General features: G+C 45.8%; 1 protein-coding gene across 5 annotated transcripts in view; it reads right to left on the bottom strand.

Moving 5' to 3' along the window:
* Positions 1–330: 330 nt before the first annotated feature.
* The window catches only part of LOC142256096 (tumor necrosis factor receptor superfamily member 27-like), a 145,222-nt gene continuing 124,082 nt past the window's right edge, over positions 331–21,470 (bottom strand). For 3 of the 5 annotated variants that reach the window (XM_075327618.1, XM_075327619.1, XM_075327622.1), the window contains 2 exons: positions 9,521–9,660; positions 331–1,849 (listed from right to left, as the gene is read on the bottom strand). In XM_075327618.1, coding sequence (XP_075183733.1) covers positions 9,562–9,660 — 99 coding nt within the window. In that variant the 3' untranslated portion in view covers positions 331–1,849; positions 9,521–9,561. The remainder of the gene's footprint in view (positions 1,850–9,520; positions 9,661–21,470) is intronic. The other 2 variants (XM_075327621.1, XM_075327620.1) reach the window with 2 other exon arrangements.

Below are 21,470 nucleotides of genomic sequence, written 5' to 3'. Positions count from 1 at the left end.
GTCACACATCCAACCTGCCGCTCCAATCTATAATGGGGACAAAAGTGCCCTGTCAGGAATAAAAGTTACCATTTTTTCTGAATGGTGTGACTTCCACTGGTCGGATTCCACCAAACATTAAGTTATGGTGTGCACACAGTAGATGTGCAGGAGACTCCTGTGTTTTACAGTTGACGCTCCACTATAACAGGGATAACGGCCAACAGGTATTTGCATTTAGCTGTAGGGTGGGCCCCCAGAGTCAATTCCCTCTATGGGCCCGAGACACCCCAGTCCGACACCGAGCAATCACATTCTTTCAAAAGTGAAACATTGCTTTATATTGTAGGTGAAATAAAAATCCGACACATTTTATTAAATATAAACCATATAAAAACAAAGGTAACAAAAAAACAAGAAAAAAAACATTACTGCAAATTACATCAGAAAAATAATGATCCTATAGGAAACAAGTCCTAATATTCATGTATAACAAAGTTATCAACAAGCAGGTGATCCTGAGTCTAAAAGTCCTGCATTCTACATCTGGCAGCCATTTCCATAAAGTTTTGTTTCTTTTTTCTTTTTTGTAATGCTGTAAACAGATTACAAACACCCAGTAATAAATTATTGCACCCTACTAAGGGTTTGCAATGAGCCCAGAACATTTATCAGAAGCTCATTACTGCAGTCCGAAATCTCTAGGCTGTGCAGTCAAAATATTAAGTGGTAACTAATGGCCCTCAATAGCCAGTGCCTGCTTATAAAGAGATACAATAAGTTGTGTTCCTTAATAAAGATCAAAATAGATTTCAATTTCCTTTCTAATTTTGGACATAGTAGAGAATAAACTATTATTATAATCAGAGAACAAACCAGTTCTCTCTTCAGGCTTCTGCTTGTTGTCTAGTAAATTCCCACATTATTTTCTAATTTTAGAAGGCATCACTGTGCGCGGCTAAATTCATTTTAATTAATAACTGACTGATCATAAATCAATATTTCACTGAAATAAAACTATCAAGAGTCAATTTATTTATATACCCAAATAATACATTGTCACAGTGCAATCAACACCACAATTAGAAAATGGCAATGAAAAGGACAGGTATATTTTTAGACCAATACTATGAAAAGGTTAGAAAATGCCCTTTACAGAATGTTACTACAAGCTGCATTTAATGTTGTATGAAGAAAGGGAGAATAATCGGTGTGACTGAGTCAGCCACTTCCTGCAGCCGTAATGGACCACTGCCATTTTTTATCTGCTCATTGTGGATTTTGGTCTTCAACAATGTAAAGAAATTCATAATATTAATCAGTCAAAGCAGAGAAACAATTCAATACAAAATGGTTTGTATTGACCCATCATGACCAATTTATGGATTCTCCCCAATGCAGAAAGTTAATGAGAATCATTCAAACCGGTGAGGTATACACCCCTGAGTAAGACCTATTTCCACCCATGAGCCAGTAAAACTGTGTTCCAGCAGGTGCATTGTAAAATAATACCTCTAGTAAGATGACTCTACGCAGGAGGAAGCAGCCTGAGTGATGGCACTGCACCCAGCAATCATAATGCATTTCATAATAATCTACCATTACTGGCTGAAATGAGGGCAAATCAAACCCAAGGCATCTCTGTGCTGCAGACTCTGCAGCGTATGCACCAAGTGCAGCAGTGTACATGGGAGGTCAGAGGAGAGATGAGCATGCAATGCCTTAAATCCTGCCACTCCGTTCACAAGACGTGACTGAAACTCGAGAGCAATTCCAATGTCCCTGAAATCTTTCACTCCACGAGTCACATTGTCCAGTTTTTGTGCAAATAACAGAAGCATAGACTCTGTAATTTGAGAGATGGGAAAACCTAGTAGAAAAGAAAAAAAAAATGTTAGAGGCAGGCAAGAATGCTTAAAATATTAAGTGATGTAATGCCAGTCATGTCATCCTTTTAATTATAGATAGAAAATGTTGGTGCTGATTCATTTCATTCATTACTTTTATAATGGTGAAAGAAAAGCTGCAAATTGTCTGATTAACTTCACAGTGAGGGTTTCATTTCCACAGCCATATAGTGGACATATTTGCTCATTTGAATTAAACGTACTCAACTTGAGAAAATTACTCACTTTTTTCAATTTCTCCCTTTTCAGCATCAGGTATTGTGACTAAACTAACAGCATCATTTTTTATTTGTTACCAAAGATCCACAAAGACCCCCTTAACCTGCCGGGGCTTCCGATTGTGTCCGACATTGACGGCCTGTGTGAGCCAGTGTGCAAATTTATTACCTGAAGTCACTTGTGGAAACCCTGCCGTCATATGTCAAGGACACCATGGATGTCCTCTGGCGGGTTGATGGGATTTTTGTGGATCAAGACATGATCATCGTCACAGCGGACGTGGAGTTCCTCTACACCTGTATCAATCATGATTCAGATGTGATGGCTGTCCGTTTTTTCCTGGGGTGCAGTAACCGGCATGGCTTTTTATGCCAATTGATCTTGAAGCTGCTCCGCTTTGTCCTGTCCCATAATGTTTTTTACATTTAAAGATCAATTTGACTTACAACAGCGTGGCACTGCAATGGGTGCGGCCTGTGCACCTTCATACACAAACATGGACGTTGCCCATGTGCACTGCTGGATGCGCTACATAGATGATTTATTGATTTTTTTTGGCAGGGCATGGCGGCGCAGCTTGAATCGTTCATGACCTATTTGAACAGCAACACATTGAATATTTAGTTTACCTGACTTATAAATTTAGCAATGTAAAAATGGATTTCTTGGATATCAGCATGGAGGTATATGAGAGGGGTTTTCTACAGATTGACATGTATCGGAAGGAGACCTCGGTGAACTCCTTGCTGCATGCCTCCTCTGCTCAATCTGCTCATAACTCCACCATCAAAGCCATTCCGGTCGGTCAATTCCTCAGGGTGAGGCGGATCTGCTCCACGGACGCTGCCTTTGAGAAACAGGCCGATGATCTAAGTGAAAGATTTTTACAGCGTGGGTACAGTCGGAGATGCATCAGGAGGGGCTACAATAGGGCCAGGAGAACACCTAGAAATCAATTGTTGCAGGACTCCAGATATTGTTCCAAAAAAGATGATAGAGATGAACCTGATGGTATTAAGTATATATCAGAGTAGGATACCATGAGGTCCTGCATGCAAAAGTGCTGGCCTATTTAACAGACTGAACCCTTTTTAAAGTCTTTCCTTAGTGATAGACTCATGATGACGGCCAAATGAGCCAGAAATGTAAGGGACTATTTGGTCCCCAGCCATTATGTTCCAAAACCTGTAGGTCTCTTTGGCCAAAATCGTCTCTTAAAAGGTTCTTTTTCTTGTGGTCATTGCCTTGCTTGTGCCAATGTTCTTCACTGCTCAACTTTCAAATTGGTAGATGGTGTCATGATGTATGTGCTTTTCTCCATCTCATATTTTTTGTATAAGATGCCATGTGATGTATTTTACCTTCTCACTGTATTTGCTGTAATACTATGTCAGGATGTGATGTAACTTTCCTTTGGTTGTACTTACTGAACACTTTGAAATGTCTTGGGATGTAAGTAACCATACCTTCCTCCCCATCTCCTGTGTCTCTGGGCCCATAATGCAATTATCTCTTGTCCACACAGCCATGGGAACTTCCCATTGTTTCGTAAGCAATGGATAACGCCAACTACACAAACCTGTAGACATCTCGGAGCTAACCTTCTAGAATCTTCTAGTGGGACCAACCATTGCATAGACCCCTACCCTTGAGGGGCGTGCCCACGAGCTCAGACAATACACTCCTGTTTCTAAGTGCAGTTGGGAGCTGAGTTTTGAAGAGGAAGGGAGCGAGATCTGATTCTGCGGACAGATCTCGCCGTCCATTGGATTGTGTGGGATTTCTGGGACTCTGAAAAGGACTATTACGTCGTGATCTGGCACTTTGGATTTTCGAGAGGTGCCCCCGAATCTGTTTTATTTGGACTTGTCGTGTGCTGTTCCTGTATTCCTGTTAGTAAACCTGTTGGATCATCCTCGGCCTGTTGTCTCTCCTTGCTCTGCTGTACAACCGTCACAAACTGGTGGCAGCAGTGGGATCAGAGCAGAAGGAATGAAGGACAACGGCCCATCAACAGCTGGAACAGGAACCTCAGAGTACAAGAACTGGACTGCGGTGAACCTACAAACAAAGGCCCGTGAACTGGAAGTCAGCTACAAGGGACTCTCCAAGGAGCAGCTGATTGAGGCGTTGGAAGGAGTTTGCTCGCAAAATGACGCGGAGGAAGGATCCTCCCAGCAAACGGAAGAAAGATGGCAGCCGGAGGTAAATACCCAAAAAAGTCAGTGGGTTGTGTGGTACGAGGAGGAGATGGCCTTGCTGGGAGAGGAGACCACCATAGAATATCAGATGAAGGTCATTCGTGGAGCTAAAGAGAAGGAGCGCAGGATGGAGGAGATGGCATTGCTGGATAAGCAGCTCACTGTGGAAGCCGCTAGAGGTTCCAGACAGACTGTAACCCCAGCACCCACCATGAGGGAACTTCCCAGAGTGTCCCGCAAAGACTTCAAGCAGTTTAATGAGGCTGCTGGTGACATTGAGGGCTTCTTCCAGGACTTTGAGCATCAGTGTCGATTAATGGAAGTCCCTGAAAGGGAGCGCGTCCGGCATCTGGTTGGGCTCTTAGAGGGTGGAGCTGCCGCAGCCTATAGAGCTATGGACCCTTGGTGCAACTGTGAGTATGCGGATATTAAACAGACTATTCTAGAACATTATGCTGTAATGCCAGACACTTACAGGACTCCGTTCCGTACTTTAGCATGTGATGAGGAAGTGTCTTTCAAGATGTATGCCCACAAACTCAAACATCTGTGGCATCGTTGGCTGGAGGCAGAGGAGTCCTTAACCTTGGAGATCGTCCTCCAGGTCCTCCTAAAAGAGCAGTTTTACTTCAAGTGCCCAGCTGAGATCCGGGAATGGGTGCGTGAAAGGAGACCAGCCACTGTGGAGGAAGCTGCAGCTCTAGCTGATGAGGCTCTCACCATCAAGCCTCAGTGGAAAAAACTACTACTCAGCGAGAAAAAAAACACCAGCCCCCCAACGCTGGCGGCCCCTGGCCCTTCTGGCCCCAATGTTCACCATCACCCTAGACCATCAACTCATGGGGACCTTCGTGTGACTGTGCCTCGCATTACTCCTGCTCCACCTTTAGGAATACGACGTGGAGGAAGAATCTCAGAGCGCAGATGTTATGGATGTGGGCAGCCTGGGCACATGCAATTCCAATGTCCAGGTGTTCGGAGGCAGAACAGCTACAGACCGCCTTTGTCTGTTCATTATCTACAGACACCTTCACCAGGAGAAAAGCTGGATTCTGTGCCTGATGTGGGGAATCTTCATTGCCACTTTGTCGGTGCGGTAACCAGAAGTCAAGCCAAGAGAGCAGCCCATGTGGACGTGTACAACCCATCCATGGAAATGAGGCCACCAGAACTGCCATTACAGCCGGTGAGTGATTCTTCTTGTGGGGATAATATGAATGTTACTTGGGATAAAGTTCAGTTCAGACAAGAAGTAGAGACTGACCCCACCCTTGCTAGTTTTAGAGCTCGAGCTGAAATAGGGCAGCTAGGGGAGAACGGAGAAAGAATTATCAGAGAAAATGGACTTCTGTATCAGGTTGCCAATGCCGACTCCCTAGATAAGCCCTGGACTTATAGCAAACAGCTGATTGTTCCTCAGAAATACAGAATTCCCCTATTACACCTGGCTCATGACATTCCTACTGCTGGCCATCAAGGCAAAACCCGCACCGAGAGACGATTGACTCAAACTTTTTATTGGCCGGGGATTTCCCAGTAAGTGGCACATTTCTGCCGAACTTGTGACATATGTCAGCGTAGAGGGCGACCCGGAGATCACCCAAAGGCACCCCTGCAACCGCTCCCTATAATAGAAGAATCCTTTCAAAGAGTAGCTGTTGATATCATTGGACCTCTGGCTAAACCAAGTAAATCTGGAAAGCAGTACATTCTCACTGTTGTGGACTATGCCACCCGATATCCAGAAGCTGTGGCCTTGTCAAGTATTTCTGCAGCCAAGGTGGCCGAGGCCTTGGTTATTATTTTTACCAGAGTAGGATTCCCCAGTGAGATCTTGTCGGACCAAGGTTCCCAGTTCATGTCAGAGTTGGTCCAGTGTCTGTGGCGCACCTGTGGAGTACGAGCAATCCGAACGACCCCGTATCATCCCCAAACAAATGGACTTTGTGAACGATTCAATGGCACTCTGAAGAATATGCTGAGGGCCTTCACGGACCGAGATTCAGACTGGGAGAAGTACCTACCCCATCTCTTGTTTGCCTATCGGCAAGTTCCCCAGGAGTCCACTGGGTTCTCCCCCTTTGAACTACTCTATGGAAGAAAGGTCCGAGGACCCTTAACCCTGCTCAAGGAATACTGGGAGGGGCAGGTTGACGATACAGGAGCCCCTGTTGTCCCTTATGTCCTAAAGCTGCGAGAAACCCTGGCCCAACTTGCTAGTTTTGCCCAGAGTCATTTGCGTATGGCTCAAACCAGACAGAAGACATGGTATGACCGTAAAGCACGCTATCGGGAGTTTGTAGAAGGACAACAAGTCTTAATGATTGTTCCCCATCGGCAGAATAAACTGCAGACCACATGGGAGGGTCCCTTCTGGGTTCTCAGAAAACTGAATGATACCAATTACCTTCTTGCCTTAGATGATCAGGGGCTAAGACAAAAGGCTGTCCATGTGAATATGATTAAGGAGTACCATGACTGGAACATTCCAATGATAGCAAGCTGTCGGTTGGCTTCAGAAGATGGTCAAGAGGATGAGGACTCTCTACCTGATCTCGTGGAAGCAGCGAGAGCCCCATCCACTGTGGAACAGGTTCCCCTGGGAGATCACCTGGATTCCTTACAGAAAATCCAGATGCTGGAAGTGCTTCAACAGAGACGGGCTGCTTTCTCATCCCAACCAGGTCGAACCACCGTCACCCAACATCATGTGGACACTCAGGGCATCCGTCCCATACAACAGGCTGCTTTCCGGGTCCCTGAATCAGTTCGAAACACCATGCAGCACGAACTGGAGGAGATGTTACAGCTTGGGGTAATCCAGACCTCCCATAGCCCTTGGGCCTTCCCTGTGGTGTTAGTACCCAAGAAGGATGGGAGTACTCGATTTTGTGTGGACTATCGGCGACTAAACGACCATACCGTCAGCGATCCTTACCCAATGCCTCGTATTGACGAACTTCTAGACCGACTGGCTGGGTCCCGATATGTCACTACCTTGGATCTCAGTAAGGGATACTGGCAGATCCCTCTAACGGAGGAAGGGAGAGAACGGTCCGCTTTTATAACCCCCTTTGGTCTGTATGAATTTCTAAGCATGCCTTTTGGAATGAAAAATGCCCCGGCCACCTTCCAGAGAATGGTGGACCAGATCCTCCGGGGATGTGGTGACTTTGCTTGTGCCTACTTGGATGATATCGCCGTCTTCAGCCAGACGTGGGAGGAACATCTGAATCAAGTAGACGTTATTCTGGACCTGATTCTTGCAGCCGGCCTAACCATTCGACCCGATAAATGCCAATTGGGGATGGGGGAAGTCCAGTACCTAGGGCATAGAGTGGGAGGAGGGAAGCTCCGTCCTGAGCCTGCCAAAATCCAGGCTATTAGAGACTGGCCTGTACCCCAAACTAGGAAACAAGTTATGGCTTTTCTGGGCACTGTCAGTTATTACCGAAAATTTGTTGCTCATTTCAGCACTGTGGCCAAGCCTCTTACCGACCTGACCAAGAAAACAATGCCCCGGCTGGTGATCTGGACTCCAGCCTGTGATGAGGCTTTTAACTGGCTGAAGGACGCTCTGATCTGCGATCCTGTCCTGGCTGCTCCAGACTACAAGCGGAGATTTATTGTGCAAACGGACGCCTCTGCTTATGGACTGGGAGCTGTTCTCAGCCAGGTGAATGCAGCTGGGAAATGAACACCCCATCGCCTATCTCAGCCGGAAACTGCTGGACCGAGAAGTGGCCTATGCAACTGTTGAAAAAGAATGTCTGGCTGTAGTGTGGGCCCTTAGGAAACTAAGGCTGTATCTGTATGGGCGAGAATTCTCTGTGGTTACTGATCACAATCCCCTCACCTGGCTGAACAGAGTCTCTGGGGACAATGGACGCTTATTACGATGGAGCCTGGTTCTGCAGCCCTATAACTTTACCATACAGTATAGAAGAGGCAGCCAACACCAAAATGCAGATGGACTGTCCAGGCAAGAGGAGCCTTGAGTCCTGTCAGCCATGCCTGCGTGTACTTAACCAGCGACCTGTAAAGGTCCTTAGTACATACACAAGTTGGGAGGGAAAGTGATTGTCATGATGTATGTGCTTTTCTCCATCCCATATTTTTTGTATAAGATGCCATGTGATGTATTTTACCTTCTCACTGTATTTGCTGTAATACTATGTTAGGATGTGATGTAACTTTCCTTTGGTTGTACTTACTGAACACTTTGAAATGTCTTGGGATGTAAGTAAACATACCTTCCCCCCCATCTCCTGTGTCTCTGGGCCCATAATGCAATTATCTCTTGTCCACACAGCCAGGGGAACTTCCCATTGTTTCGTAAGCAATGGATAATGCCAACTACACAAACCTGTAGACATCTCGGAGCTAACCTTCTAGAATCTTCTAGTGGGCCCAACCATTGCATAGACCCCTACCCTTGAGGGGCGGGCCCACGAGCTCAGACAATACACTCCTGTTTCTAAGTGCAGTTGGGAGCTGAGTTTTGAAGAGGAAGGGAGCGAGATCTGATTCTGCGGACAGATCTCGCCATCCAGTGGATTGTGTGGGATTTCTGGGACTCTGAAAAGGACTATTACGTCGTGATCTGGCACTTTGGATTATCGAGAGGTGCCCCCGAATCTGTTTTATTTGGACTTGTCGTGTGCTGCTCCTGTATTCCTGTTAGTAAACCTGTTGGATCATCCTCGGCCTGTTGTCTCTCCTTGCTCTGCTGTACACCCCGTCACAGATGGCACACGCCGATTCGATATTAACGAGTACATACGTTAGCTCCAATGTAATTTATTACATCACTTGTGGCTGTTCTAAAATTCAAGTTGGGTTAACAACACGGGAGCTCCGCATGAGAATACATGAGCATGTGAGAGACATTGGCGTGGCAAGGACGGTAATGGATGTTGCCTCCCTAAAAACTTTGCCAAGGCATTTTAGGTAACACCATGACTGCAATGTTGGGTCCCTACAGATTAGGTGGATAGAGATTGGACATTGTGGGATTGGGGTGGGCAACGTCAAGAAGATGCTTGCACAGAGGAAGGTGAGGTGGATAGTGACATTGGGAACTATGAGTCCAAGCGGCATAAATGAGAGTCTCAGCTTTGCCTTCTTCCTTTGAAACATCACCGCACTGCTCTAAAAAAAATGGTTAATTTTCTTCTTTTTCTTATACAAAAAACTTTTTGTCTCTCCCAGTACCTGTGGAATCTGTTTTTTGGAGAACATTGTTGTTATTATCTTCATGGACCATATGGAGCCTTTCTTGCATCACCGTTTTCCTTTTGTAAAGAAGCAAAGAATGGATGTTGGCCTTTGGCAGAACTTCTATAGTGGATCCACTTAAAAGGATAATAAAGAAATATTTCTTATTTAATGTATTGAATGCAACTGTGCACATATTTATTTATTTTGAAAATATCTGTACCAAAGTGTCAATAATGCTACTGAGGATGTTATGAGTGCTGCAGGCTCATCCCTCCTCTGATGCATTAAATACAATGTTGCTGTTGTGTGCATGCTCCTGGCGCCATTACCCTCCCTGCTCTCCTTTCGGCGTCTATCTGGCTTGTGCAGCGTATGGGTATCCATGGTTACTACTATGGTCCCGTGCGCATGCTCAGGCTATGACGCTGATGGGGGTGGCCCGGATGGATGGCGCTAGTGCGCATGCGCCACCGGACAGACAACAATGGCTGATATAGCGGTCACGTGACTGCAACAATGAAAATGTAAAGGTCCTGGCAGATGCACTGAGCACCTTCCCTCCCGATTAAGCATATGACCGAACGCAAAACGTACGTCGAGGTCTAAGGTCCATACTTGGAGAATTTTGTGGGCGCCTTAGGATCTACCTTGAGACTAATTACTTATACATTAAAGCACTTAGCACTTTGGTATGTATTTCTGAATTCCCTAAATAGGTTTATGTATTTACTTCCACTTAAAGGAAACTACTTTGTACACGGGATTAAGATTTTTAATGTATTAGTATGTCTCTTTAGGGTATGTTACCTGGGTGCCTGTACCCACCATACAATTCTTTGCACCGTATCTGTATGTCTTGATCGTTACAGTGTTTTAGTTCATTTTAGATTTTTAATATTGTTCAAATAAAATTGTATGTTTCACTTGACTCTTAATTAACTTTGGTTTATACAGTCTATGCAGTGATTGTATGGGCAGCTGGTAGTGTTGGAAACTGTTCACACACAGCATTATTTGTGATCATGCGTCTTTTGGAATTTTTGTGTTTAATCATTAGTAAATGATACATGCAAAAGGTGGGACAATCAGATCAGACAGACTGCAAGATGACACTTGGATAAACTATTATTCCATCAGTTTCATGTTTGTAGGTTCAAGTTTAGGTCACCTTTGCAATAGGTGACGCCGCATATATTATTTTACATGTGATTTACCATATCCCACTAATTGTTGTACACTCCATATTAGTGCCTTTTTGCACATGCATTTATTGTGTGTGTAAAGTACCACTCCACCATTTTTTTTTTTAATTTTACCACTAGAGTGATATCATTAATCAAAGTTTCCTGTACCTTCTCTCAAACTTACTAGCCACCATCCTCATCTGCTAAACGGTGCCGGTCTCCTGCAGTGTGTGACCTGCCAGATCACTCTGGTGTTTGCTGACCGATCTTGAAGTCAGAACTTAATGTAAGTCTATGAGAGGCAGAGCAAGGCTCTCATAGACATGCCTTGAGAGCTAGTAACTGTTACCTCTAACTTCTGGTTAATCGTAAGTTGAGGTCACAAGATGGCGAAATGGGACCAGATTGGCACTGGCAAATGCTGAATACGGCGACTAGTAAGTATCATACTAGGCTTTGGGACCTTATATTAGTGGCCCCAATCCAGCACTGAAATAAAAAAAAAAAACAAAAAAAAAACTGCTGGAGTGGTGCTTTAAGAAACTGAGAGACCCTCAGCTTCATCATTTCATTTTAAATGCCTGCATGTTTGTAAGACTTGCATTGTATGAGCCCTGATTTATGAAATGAAGGTTATTTTGCATGACATAAGAATTTGCTCAGAAACAATAGAAAGCAAAGACATCAAACTAAAGGGGTGGTTCACCCATTTTTTTTATTTTCTCTATGAGTTCTACTTACCATTATAGGTCTTTTCTCCATTGGCTTCTATTTCCAGTTCTGGCACTGAGCGGCGCTCTATCCTGCACGCTCAGTGCCGGTCACATGACCCCCTGGAGCTGTGGCTGCTAGTATCCTCTTACGTCTCGTCAATTCCGGGCCCTCAAACTAGACGGGTACGTCAGAGGTTGCTGGCGCCACTCACACTGATTGACAGGGCTGTGGGCGGTGACTACCGCACGTCACAGCCCAGCATCGAGGGGAGGATCCGGAGGATGGCACAGTGTGGAGCGGTGGCGTCCGGCAGATGGTGAGGCACGGGGCGCCTGTGTGGAGTACAGGGAGGGTTCTTCAGCTGAAATCCCCCCGTCACGTAAGTATGTGATCACACTATCCGCCCGCCCGCTCTGCTGCGATGTCAGGAGAACGGGCGGTGTCGGGCAGTGTGATCATGTGCTCCTCCCATCAGCACTACAGGACGCAGCAAGACACTGACAAGCTGGTCCCATGCAGCACCGCATGTGTCAGAGCAGAGCATGTCACCATTCTGCTCTGTCACCTGTCCTGATGCATGGGACCAACTGTCTCCACTCTGTCACCTGCACCACAAGTCACAGAGTAGAGCAAGTTGGTGACAGAGCACCTCCCCCCCTCTCTTCTTTCCCCCCACTCTTTTCTCCCCCTCCTCTCTTCCCCCTCTTCTCAGCCCCCCTCGCTCTCTCTCTCTTTTCCCTCTCGCTCTCTCTTTTCCCTCTCGCTCTCTTTCTCTTTTCCCTCTCGCTCTCTCTCTCTTTTCCCTCTCGCTCTCTCTCTCTTTTCCCTCTCGCTCTCTCTCTCTTTTCCCTCTCGCTCTCTCTCTCTTTTCCCTCTCGCTCTCACTCTTTTCCCTCTCGCTCTCTCTCTTTTCCCTCTCACTCTCTCTCTTTTCCCTCTCTTCTCTCACCCCCTCTTTTCCCTCGCTCTATCTCACCCCCTCTTTTCCCTCGCTCTCTCTCATTCCCTCTTTTCCCTCGCTCTCTCTCTTTTCCCTCGCTCTCTCCTGGCATGGTCAGTACAGAAATCTCTCAATCGTGGAGGGGTGAGAGGGAGTAATAAACATGGAGTCCCTACTGTGTCTGTATTTATTTCTAATAAAGTATTTTTCTCTGTGTGATGTCTTTTTTTTTTTAAAAAAATTGTTTAAAAGAACAGAGAGTCCTCAGTGGTTGATACCTTTTAATGGCTAACTGAAAAGATGGTAATAATTGCAAGCTTTCAGTTAGCCATTAAAAGGTATCAACCACTGAGGACTCTCTGTTCTTTTAAACAATTTTTTTATCTCTACTGGCTAACACGGTACAAAGATATATTTTTTTTTTTAATCCTTTATTGGAGATTCTTAATGGCCGGGTCAAACTTGGCCTGACATTAAGAATCTCGGGCTTTATACCAGCTGGTAAAACATAGCTGGTATTAACCCCTTATTACCCAGCATGCCACCAGCCACCAGGGCCACTGGAAGAGTTGGATACAGCGCCAGAAGATGGCGCTTCTATGAAAGCGCCATTTTCTGGGGCGGCTGCGGATTGCAATTCGCAGCAGAAGCACCCAGAAACCTCGGGCTAACCTGTGCTACGGATTACAATCCCCAGCTACCTAGTTGTACCTGGCTGGACACAAAAATAAGGCGAAGCCCACATCATTTGTTTTTTAATCATTTCATAAAATAAGTGAAATAATAAAAAAAATACAGGATTCCCTATATTTTTGGTTCCCAGCTGGGTACAAATAGGCAGCTGGGGGGTTGGGGGCAGCCCGTACCTGCCTGCTGTACCTGGCTAGCGTACAAAAAATATGGCGAAGCCCACATAATTTTTTTAAAACAGTTTTTAGGCAAAAACCTTATATATACAGTTAGGTCCAGAAATATTTGGACAGTGACACAATTTTCGCGAGTTGGCCTCTGCATGCCACCACATTGGATTTGAAATGAAACCTCTACAACAGAATTCAAGTGCAGATTGTAACGTTTAATTTGAAGGTTTGAACAAAAATATCTGATAGAAATTGTAGGAATTGTACACATTTCTTTACAAACACTCCACATTTTAGGAGGTCAAAAGTAATTGGACAAATAAACCAAACCCAAACAAAATATTTTTATTTTCAATATTTTGTTGCGAATCCTTTGGAGGCAGTCACTGCCTTAAGTCTGGAACCCATGGACATCACCAAACGCTGGGTTTCCTCCTTCTTAATGCTTTGCCAGGCCTTTACAGCCGCAGCTTTCAGGTCTTGCTTGTTTGTGGGTCTTTCCGTCTTAAGTCTGGATTTGAGCAAGTGAAATGCATGCTCAATTGGGTTAAGATCTGGTGATTGACTTGGCCATTGCAGAATGTTCCACTTTTTTGCACTCATGAACTCCTGGGTAGCTTTGGCTGTATGCTTGGGGTCATTGTCCATCTGTACTATGAAGCGCCGTCCGATCAACTTTGCGGCATTTTGCTGAATCTGGGCTGAAAGTATATCCCGGTACACTTCAGAATTCATCCGGCTACTCTTGTCTGCTGTTATGTCATCAATAAACACAAGTGACCCAGTGCCATTGAAAGCCATGCATGCCCATGCCATCACATTGCCTCCACAATGTTTTACAGAGGATGTGGTGTGCCTTGGATCATGTGCCGTTCCCTTTCTTCTCCAAACTTTTTTCTTCCCATCATTCTGGTACAGGTTGATCTTTGTCTCATCTGTCCATAGAATACTTTTCCAGAACTGAGCTGGCTTCATGAGGTGTTTTTCAGCAAATTTAACTCTGGCCTGTCTATTTTTGGAATTGATGAATGGTTTGCATCTAGATGTGAACCCTTTGTATTTACTTTCATGGAGTCTTCTCTTTACTGTTGACTTAGAGACAGATACACCTACTTCACTGAGAGTGTTCTGGACTTCAGTTGATGTTGTGAATGGGTTCTTCTTCACCAAAGAAAGTATGTGGCGATCATCCACCACTGTTGTCATCTGTGGACGCCCAGGCCTTTTTGAGTTCCCAAGCTCACCAGTCAATTCCTTTTTTCTCAGAATGTACCCGACTGTTGATTTTGCTACTCCAAGCATGTCTGCTATCTCTCTGATGGATTTTTTCTTTTTTTTCAGCCTCAGGATGTTCTGCTTCACCTCAATTGAGAGTTCCTTAGACCGCATGTTGTCTGGTCACAGCAACAGCTTCCAAATGCAAAACCACACACCTGTAATCAACCCCAGACCTTTTAACTACTTCATTGATTACAGGTTAACGAGGGAGACGCCTTCAGAGTTAATTGCAGCCCTTAGAGTCCCTTGTCCAATTACTTTTGGTCCCTTTAAAAAGAGGAGGCTATGCATTACAGAGCCATGATTCCTAAACCCTTTCTCCGATTTGGATGTGAAAACTCTCATATTGCAGCTGGGAGTGTGCACTTTCAACCCATATTATATATATAATTGTATTTCTGAACATGTTTTTGTAAACAGCTAAAATAACAAAACTTGTGTCACTGTCCAAATATTTCTGGACCTAACTGTATATATATATATATATATATATATATATATATATATATAAAAGGCTTCCCTGGATTTTCCATTGCCAGTGAAGGTAACACCAAGCAGCGGGGGTTAGCAGCCAGTAGCTGCTTGGGTTACCCTTAGCAATAGAAAATGCAGTGGGAGCCCACACTTTTTTTTTTACCCCTAACCCTAGGGTTAGGGTTATGTGAATGTTTTTTTTATTTTTAATGAATTTTTTAAAAAAAAAAATCGACATGGGCACCAGAGCATTTTACTGCTCATTCATCCCTACTCCTGACCACAGCGCCAGGAGAACAAGTAATCAGATGACTCCAGTGTCGGCCGATTACTTGTTCTGTGTCCTCCTGCATCCATCGCAGCGTGTGCGGGCTGTGAGGTCACCTGAGTTCAGTCCAGCACTGGAGTCAGCTGATCTGAACTCAGGTGAACTCCAGCCCGCACACGCTGCGATGGATGCAGGGGGACAAAGAAAAAGTAAGGTCTAAGCCACACGGCAAGAAAAACAGTGCGAGTGGAGTGCGATAAAACATCGCATTCCATTCGGACCAATATTAGCCTGTGTGAGCATGAGCAATTATTTTCTCAGCCCTAATTGGACCGAGAAAACAATCGCAGCATGCTGCAATTGTAATGCAAGACTCTTTCTCTTTTACCGATTGAAGTGTATAGGGTGAGAGAAAAATCTCACTGCACTTGCGGTACATCGGTGTACCGCAAGTGTAGAGCGAGAATCGCAATAGCCGACTACGGACGAGAGAGGGAGAGAAATCCCTCCCACCCCTCCTCAGTGCTGGCCCGCCCCTCCTGAGTGCCGGACCACCCCCCGCAGCTGAGGTCTGCTCGCACAGTCGGACCTCAGTCGCAGGGACACACGCATGACACTCAGCTCTGCTGTACTGAGCGTGAGCCGAGTGTAATGCGAGGGGATCGCAATAATCCCCGTGTGGCCCCAGCCTAATCGGCTGACACTTGAGTCAGCTGATATGAACTCCTGTACACACAGCCCACACACGGTCACATGTGATCGGCAGCAGGCAGTGACTGTTGTTAAGACTACATTCACATGACCGTTCCGTTTTTGCGAGCTGCAAAAAACGGTCCTTTTTTCACGGATGCATCCGTGTTGCATCCGTGTGCCTTCCGGTTTTTTTGCGTACCGCAAAAAACGGAAGCAGCAAGAAAGATAAATCCTGGTGCTTCGCCCGAGCTCATCCCGTTGCCCTGGTGCGGTGGCAAACGGGGTAATATATGGGGTTGATACCAGATGTGTTATGTCACCTGGCATCAAGCCCTGGGGTTAGTGATGTCAGGCGAGTATCAGATACTCGTCATCACCAACCCAGTCAGTAATAAAAAAAAATAGACAACAAACACATTTTTATTTGAAAAAATACTCCCCAACACATTCCCTCTTTCAGCAATTTATTAAAAAGAAAAACAAATCCAGGTCTGGTGTAATCCAAGGTCCCACGACGATCCATACCATAGTCAATGTCCCAGTCAATGAAGAACAGAATGTTCCCTATTGGCTGGGAGAGCAGTGCAGTGACCTGAGCTAACATCAATAGGTCAGCCCAGGTCACTGCAGGGCACGACGAGTGCTGCTGTCAGGAGGTTAGCGAGGTACATTACCTGTGATGATCGCTGAACTCCTGACAGCAGCGCTGTCACTGAGATCAATGACCGCCGCCTTCACAAACCAAGTATCGCGAGCGGCCTGTGACGTCACCACTAGTCACAGTCTCGGGTCGACAGCGAGAGGTGATGTAACAAGCGGCGGGTATAGAAGGCAGTGACAACCGCTGACATCAGGAGTGCAGGACTTCATCACCGCAGGTAATGAACTTACTAACCTCCTGACGGTAGCGCTTGTCATCCCCGCGGCTGCTGACACTGCAGTGCGGGCAGCTGCTGACACTGCTGTGCGGGCGGCCACGGGGCTGGGGCTGGAGTGGGACACAGACTGCACAAGCACCCAACGGAAGTCACACGGAAGTGCTTCCGTGTTGCTTCCGGGAATTTTGCGGACCCATTGACTTGTATTGAGTCATGGTTCGTTATCACGGAACAGAATAGGACATGTTCCATAATAACGGAGCGGACATACGGCATCCGATGTGTTTTTTTTGTAGGATCGGATGCACATGGAAGTGCTACCGTGTGCCATCCGATCCTACACAAAAGACATTGATAAGCTGGTCCTGTCCGTGGGTCCACAAAAAAACCAGGAACTGACCAAGACAAACGGAATGGTCATGTGAATGAGCCCACCTGCAGCCATTGCAGCGTGTGCGGGCTGTGTGATCAGGAGTCCGCTGACTCCAGTGCCGGACGATAAATTCTATGTCCCGCTGCAGAAGAATCCGGTAAAATAACGGTTGCATGCGCTGCACATTTAATCCACAGGATCCAGTCATATGCAGTTTGCGGTTGTTTGCCTACAGGCAAAAAAACGCTGATGTGAAAGTAGCCTGCAAATGCATGCCACACGAATGATACGGACAACACACAGACTAGGCAAGAGGGAAAAAGCAATCTCGTGACCCCTTCATTTTTTTTCCCCAATTATTTTTACCACATGTTGCGCCGGCTAATAATCATAATTTCTGTACACACACACCACACACGCACCACACACACAGACTATGAACTATATGAGAACAAGCAGGAGATATACGCTTTCTTCCTCTGGTTGTGTAGAGCTGCTGCTGTCTGTGTGTGATTGCTCTCAGTGCATCCACAGGGAAGAGGCAGGGAGGAGACTTTGGGTAGAGAGCAGAGTGGGTGTGTTAGACTCAGTGGGTGTGTTAGATAAGTTAGGCACAGGCCTAAAGCCACAAAGAATTATGGGAGTTGTAGGAACGGAACCCAGGAAGTCAGAAGAGAGATTAACCCCCTCAGAGCTGGAGCCAGCAATGAGGATGTGCTGCTAGTGCACAATAAAAGGTAATATTGCTGAAAAAACATGATCGATGTGTGGAGAGGCACATATTAGCAAGATTTATGAGAAAAAAAAAAATCAGTTTTGTAACTGGACAACTTCTTTAATAATAACCAAGTGAGAATACCAAGGCAATTGATTCAAGATACGACCACTAGAAAACAACAGGTGACAGCTGAGACTGGAAAGAGGTGAACATTTATGAAGGCATCCACACAAGTGCATGAAAAAAGTGCATGGAGATTAGAGTATAGAATAAAACTGTATTGTGTATTACATAGGTACTGCCTCAGTATTATAGAGGTAATGTAGAATACAAACACACCATTGTCCTTATATCAGCATTTAAAGTGGCCTTACCCATTATGCTTCCCCAAGTCTTGTCAGCCACTGGCCCTATTTGCATTGCTGTGTTCTATCTTATTGTTGGTAATTACAGTCACATTGTAAGTTTTCATCTTACTTTGTATTTCTCACTCATTCTATTTTCATTGAATATTCTAATCCAGGGGTGGGGAACCTCCAGCAAATGGGGCGTATATGGTTCACAATGACTTTTTCTGCAGCCCAGGGACCGCAGTGCTGGGGCGCCAGCTGCGTCTTGGCTGCCGGCCCTTTAAACCTCGCATGCAGAGTTATGCTGCGATACCTGCACCAAAGGATTACATCCTCATGCTGGCCAGTGCCAGCATGAGGACGTACTTTATGGGTGGAGTAGAGGTGCCCCAGTATCCTTCAGGTGTGTCTGTGCCCTCAGACTCCCCCAGTGCTTTGTGCCCCAGCGCTCTCTGTGCCCCCAGCCTCCCCTAGTGCTCTCTGTGCCCCCAGCCTCCCTTAGTGCTCTCTGCCACAACCTCATCTAGCGCCAGCCTCCCCCAGTGCTCTCTGTGTGCCCCCAGCCTCCCTCAGTGCTCTCTGTGCCCCCAGCAATCTCTGTGCCGCCCAGCCTCCCCTAGCACGCTCAGTGCCCTAAGCCTCCACCAGCGCTCTGTGCCCCCAGCCTCTCTCAGTGCTCTCTGTGACCCAAGGCTCCACCAGCGCCCTCTGTGCCCCTGCCTCCACTAGCACTCTGTGCCCCCAGACTCCACCAGCGCTCTCTGTGGCCCCGGCCTCCTCCAGGTCTTTTTGTCCTTAGGTCTGAATGTGCCTACAGCCTCCCCCAGGTCTGTCTCTTGGTCTGTCTGTGCCCCCAGCCTCCCCCAGGTCTATTTGTGCCCCCAGCCTCCCCCAGGTCTATTTGTGCCCCCAGCCTCCACCAGCACTATAGGTTCCACCAGCCTTCACCAGTGCTCTCTGTGCCCCCAGCCTACCCCAGGTCTGTCTGTCCCCAGGTCTGTGTGTGCCCCCCAGCCTACCCCAGGGCTGTCTGTGCCCCCTGTCTCCCCCAGGGCTGCCTGTGCTTCTGAGACATAAAACATTGGTATAGTTTACCCCAGAGGAAAAAATTGAACAAATAATGTCCCCTATATAACCTGTATTCCCAGTTCACCCACACAGCCAAGATGACAAAGTTCCCCCACAGATCACTGAATTACTGCATTGTAAAAAAGGGTCCTGTAACAGCCTGTTTACCCAGTTGACCCTCACAGTTCTCATTGTCCGAGATCCACCACACAGTACCCAATTAAAACAGAAATGGGCGACAGACTCCATCCAACATAGAGCTCAAAAACCATAAAGGTGCCTGACTTGTTGAGGTTCCTACTCCATTGGTCATTTTCAAACAGTTCAATTTTAGTTTCATCAGACCACAGGGCATGTCTCCAAAAATTAAGGTCTTTGTTCCTGTGTGCATTTTTTTAGGTTTCTTTTGGAATAATGGCTTCTTCCTGGCAGAAAGGACATTCAGCCCATGTTGATACAGTACTTGTTTCACTGTAGATAATGACACAATCTTACCAGCTTCCACTAGCATCTTCACAAGGTCTTTTGCTTTTGTTCCTGGGTTGATATGCACATGTCTGACCAAAGCATGTTCATCTCTGGTACACAGAACCCATCTCCTTCCTGAGTGGTATGATGGCTGGACATTCCCATCTTGCTTGTACTTGCATAGAACTGTTTGCACAGATAAACGAGGCACCTTCAGGTATCTGGAAATTGCATCCAAGGATGAACCACATTTGTGCAAGTCCACAATTCTCTTTCTGAGATCTTGGCTGACTTCTTTTGACTTTCCCATGATACTACACAAAGAAGCAGTCTGTTTCAGGTGTGCATAAAAATACATCCACAGGTGTGTCTCTAAGTAACTCGGATGTTGCCAATAAAACTGAAGCTTCCAAAGATTTTACATCATTGTATGGGCTATCCCATATTGTTTAAAAGCATAATGTATGTAAACCTTTGAATTTTCAGAAAGTAATAAAAATGCCTTAAAACATTCTCTCTCATTATTCTGGCATGTGGTAAATATAAATAATTTTGGTAATCCTAATTGACTTAAAACGGGAAAGGTTTATTCTGATTTCATGTCAGATAGTAAGAAAAACATGCATATGTGTCTTTTTAGTGTATGTAAACTTATGGTTTCAACTGTATACCATAATTTCCCCATACTCAGTGGTAAATCCTCTACCCTTAACAAGTCTTCAGCGCAAGCAGCCTTCTCGCATTCATCTGGTCTAACCTGGTTGTTGTTTGCAGTTCCTCATCTTGGGGCATCTGGAGATAGGTTGTTGTTTCCTTCCCTTTTTCCTGTATGTCCTTTAGAGCTTAGTGGGTTGATGAAGAGCTCATCCCATCTGCTTCCTACCTAGGGCCCAGATACAAGGTCAGGTATCCAGTGTGGCGCATAGGTGCGGAAACAATCTAAGGAGGTGAGGGAACCCATAGCGCAGGGATAGGTTTGGTCAGAGGTCACCATCTCCCCCTTCGCTAGACACAGGGTTTCCCTTTCTTTTTGCTGTATGCTAGGTACTTGCCTGCACCTAGCGTGACATTATCACCAGCCATACAAAAAAAAAAACCTGACACTCGGGGTTTTTTTTGTTTGATTTGGATGTTGTGGGGTTTCTTTTTTTTTTTTTTTTGGGGGGGGGGTGTTGTTTGTTTTTCCATGGATACCATCTCTTTTCTGTCCGAGCGGCTTCAGGGTCTGTCACTGGAGGTAGCAGATCTTTGGTCAGCAGTGCGGCAGCAACAGCGAGCACAGACTTAATTTTGGAGATTCTGTGGGTAGGCAGTCCCACACAGAACCTCTGCAATCCTGGGCTTTCTCTTTGCCACATGGCTCTGGTTGCCTCTGGTCAGTAGATGGATGTTTTCAGTCCTTTTCATAGGTGAGCAACTGACACCAAGTGGAATGACCCAGCAATTAGAAACCAGTTTTGCCAGGGACTTTCAGAAAGGTTGAAGGATGCCCTGGTGATTTATGAAACCCATGAGAACTTGGAGGCCGCCATGTCCTTGGCTATACGTGTGGATAGGTGCCTCTGAGATAGAATAGTTAGAATAGTTAGACCACCATCCCTGGAGATCCTACCTTAGGGCAGAACTTCATTGTTTGGTTCCAATATGTGAGAGAACCATCACTCATGGGTTTGAAAGA

Source organism: Anomaloglossus baeobatrachus, chromosome 11, assembly GCF_048569485.1.
Source record: "Anomaloglossus baeobatrachus isolate aAnoBae1 chromosome 11, aAnoBae1.hap1, whole genome shotgun sequence".
Taxonomy (NCBI): Eukaryota; Metazoa; Chordata; class Amphibia; order Anura; family Aromobatidae; genus Anomaloglossus; species Anomaloglossus baeobatrachus.
Note: the sequence above shows the minus strand (reverse complement) of the source record. Positions and strands in the feature narration are given on the sequence as shown.